The 2635-nt window shown below is 33.3% G+C and overlaps 1 protein-coding gene across 1 annotated transcript in view; it reads right to left on the reverse strand.

Moving 5' to 3' along the window:
- afg1lb (AFG1 like ATPase b) overlaps window positions 1–1329 on the reverse strand; it is a 47161-nt gene extending 45832 nt beyond the window's left edge. The window contains exons 1-2 of the mRNA XM_074685089.1: window positions 1203–1329; window positions 785–1083 (exon numbers count right to left, since the gene is read on the reverse strand). Of these exons, the coding sequence (XP_074541190.1) occupies window positions 785–1083; window positions 1203–1320 (417 nt within the window). The 5' untranslated portion in view covers window positions 1321–1329. The remainder of the gene's footprint in view (window positions 1–784; window positions 1084–1202) is intronic.
- Window positions 1330–2635: the final 1306 nt, after the last annotated feature.

Here is a 2635-nt window from a genome sequence, read left to right on the forward strand (position 1 = left end):
AAAATTTCAAAAATGTCTATAATTTTGCTAATTTTGAAAATTCAACTTGTTTTGTAAACTGAATTTTTTTTTTAATTTTGCAAGTTTGAAGAATTTTTTCAAAATTCAACTTTTTAATCATTTTTTACAAATATTTGAATTTTTTAATTGTTTGAAATTTCAATTCTTGTGGATTTTTTTGTCTCAATTTTTTCTAATTTTGAAATTTCAAATTTTTTAAAAAACTTGATTTTTTTTTTAACTTTTGAAAAAAAAAATTGAAATAAAAAAGAAAGACATCATGTACAATATTATAAATCAAAAAACTTCTCGTTAAGATAACTTTTCACTAGATTTCGATGTTTAGAATTTTACCCTATAGTTTTTACTTTGAAGATAAAGTCAATTTGTGGCTTATTTACTTAAGTGTCAAGGAGGCACAGAGGGAGGGAGCAGGAGGCGAGGAAGGGAGCGAGGGAGGGAAAATGAATCCTATTAAAGTTTTTGAGAGAAACAACTATTTCTGTTTTGTTTCTTTGTACTGTTAGTCATTTGAGTTACTTTAAGACTTTTACTCAGGTGATTTTTTTTGTGGGTGACTTTCACTTTTCTTTGAGTAGATTTCAAGTGAGATATGTTACTTTTACAAAAGTATGGGTTTCTCCACTGTTTACATAACTAATTATGCATTTGTTTCAGGGCAACCTTGAACTCTTCTCTGTGACGTCACAGGATACTTCATGCAGAGTTTTGAGGATCTGATCAGCATCTGCTGTTACCACAACACATCATGTCAATGCTTTACCTCAGCGTGTGCTTCTCCAGCCTTGTTTCCCTTCTTAACTTGACTGTTTTCATGTTTTGAGTTCAGATTCAGTGGTGGTGGCTGTAGGTAGATGGAGTTGCTGTAATTCTTCAGGTTTTGCTGCAGCTGAGCCAGCTGCTTTACCACATCTCTCTGCAGAGCATCTTCCCTCAGAGAGCCACTCTGAACCTGGCGGTCGTAGTGTTTTAATGTGTCACTGATGACACAGGAGCGGGATGATGAGGATGAGCTGCAGGGTCTCCAGCTGGTGTAACCTTGAGGCAATGCAGCAGAGAAGTCTGGGTGATGTAGTGAGATGAGTTACCAAACATGTTTTACCTTAGAGGACAGATCTATGACACTCTCAATCAAATAGAAACTGTTAACGACTTCCTGTAAAACGTCAGAAAGCACTTGCCTTTTCCTGTGCAGCTGGCTGACAGGCGGGAGAAATTCCTCAGGATGATGAGAGAAGAGTCTTTGAGGAAAAACTTGAACGAGGATCTGAGAGCTGCTGGAGCCGTGTGCGCCGCCATGATGTTTCAAAATACAAAACTTTATTGAAAAACAAACTCATACAAGCTTCGAAAGGGTTAATCTGTGACAAGTCAGCAGATTTTTATTCAGCATGAATAATGTCTTAAGTAAATGTAATTAATATTTGGTATACAATGACAAACGATGCAAGCTAAACTTATGCAGTATGGGCAAATGATTAAGTTTCAATAATATTCTGTTTTTTTTTTATGAATAACATTTTATTTCCATTTAGCATCAATACACCTAAAAAAAGGAGAAGAAAAAAAAGAACAAAAAAAATTATAATAAGAAAAACAAAAACCCTACAACGACCCCCCAACCCCACCCAAGTCACCACCAAATATGTTCCTACATTCCTCTTCAGCCTACAAAATCCATTACTGTGCCCCTCCATGTAAACCACTGCATCTAAACCAACTGTATTAATATGGACAAAATAAATAAATAATAAATAAATAATAAATAAAATAACTGCAGATAAATATAACAGAAAAGATTAAGCCCTTCATCAAAGAGTAAGTTGGAATTAAAATAAAATTAAATAAAAAATAAAAAATAAAAAAATAAAAAAGGAGGAGATAATAATTTTATGGTCAATAATATATGAAAATAAAAAAATATATAATTAAGAAAGAGTGTAACTATAAAACTATAATACAAAACAACAAACATGACACATTATTAACAGAAAAATTCAATAACTAAAACATACATCACCCATCGCCTAATAATATTCTGTTTTAAATAGAGATATAATCAGTATCGTGTATGGAAACCTTTTTATGTGATGTCATTCTCTTATTATTTTGTTGTGTGTACAATCCGACAGGTATTAATCGAATCACCTGTGGTTGGTCATTTTTTAGTAACATCACTTAATATTTAAATATAGAATTATTCCCGTCTGTACCTATTGAAATTCTGGTAAAATACGTTAATTGTTATCTAAACACCTGATTGTGGCTGCTTGTAAACAAACGGAGCAGCAGGTGGCCGGGCAGCGTCAGCTGAACCTCAGCTGATCGGAAGTGTAGCGCGCTGACCTCTCAAGCTAGCGACTGTGACAGAAAGAGCATGACCGGAAGTTGTTATAATCTGCCTCCAGTATAAAAGTCTCAAAAATACTTTTTTGTCGTATAATGTATCATGATGGCACATAATAAAAAAAAAATAAAAATGAAATAATTATACACCAAAAAACAACAAGCTTGTGCCTTATTTAGCGTATTTGTTTTGTTCCTTCGCTCAAACGTTAACTGAATGATTTATTCTGAAGGTTTGTAAAGGAACTTTCCTGATCGTATTTTTGTA

The sequence above is a fragment of the Halichoeres trimaculatus genome, unplaced genomic scaffold, assembly GCF_033239565.1.
Source record: "Halichoeres trimaculatus isolate MK-OKI-2021-1 unplaced genomic scaffold, fHalTri1.1 fHalTri1_scaffold_13, whole genome shotgun sequence".
NCBI classification, from domain to species: Eukaryota; Metazoa; Chordata; class Actinopteri; order Labriformes; family Labridae; genus Halichoeres; species Halichoeres trimaculatus.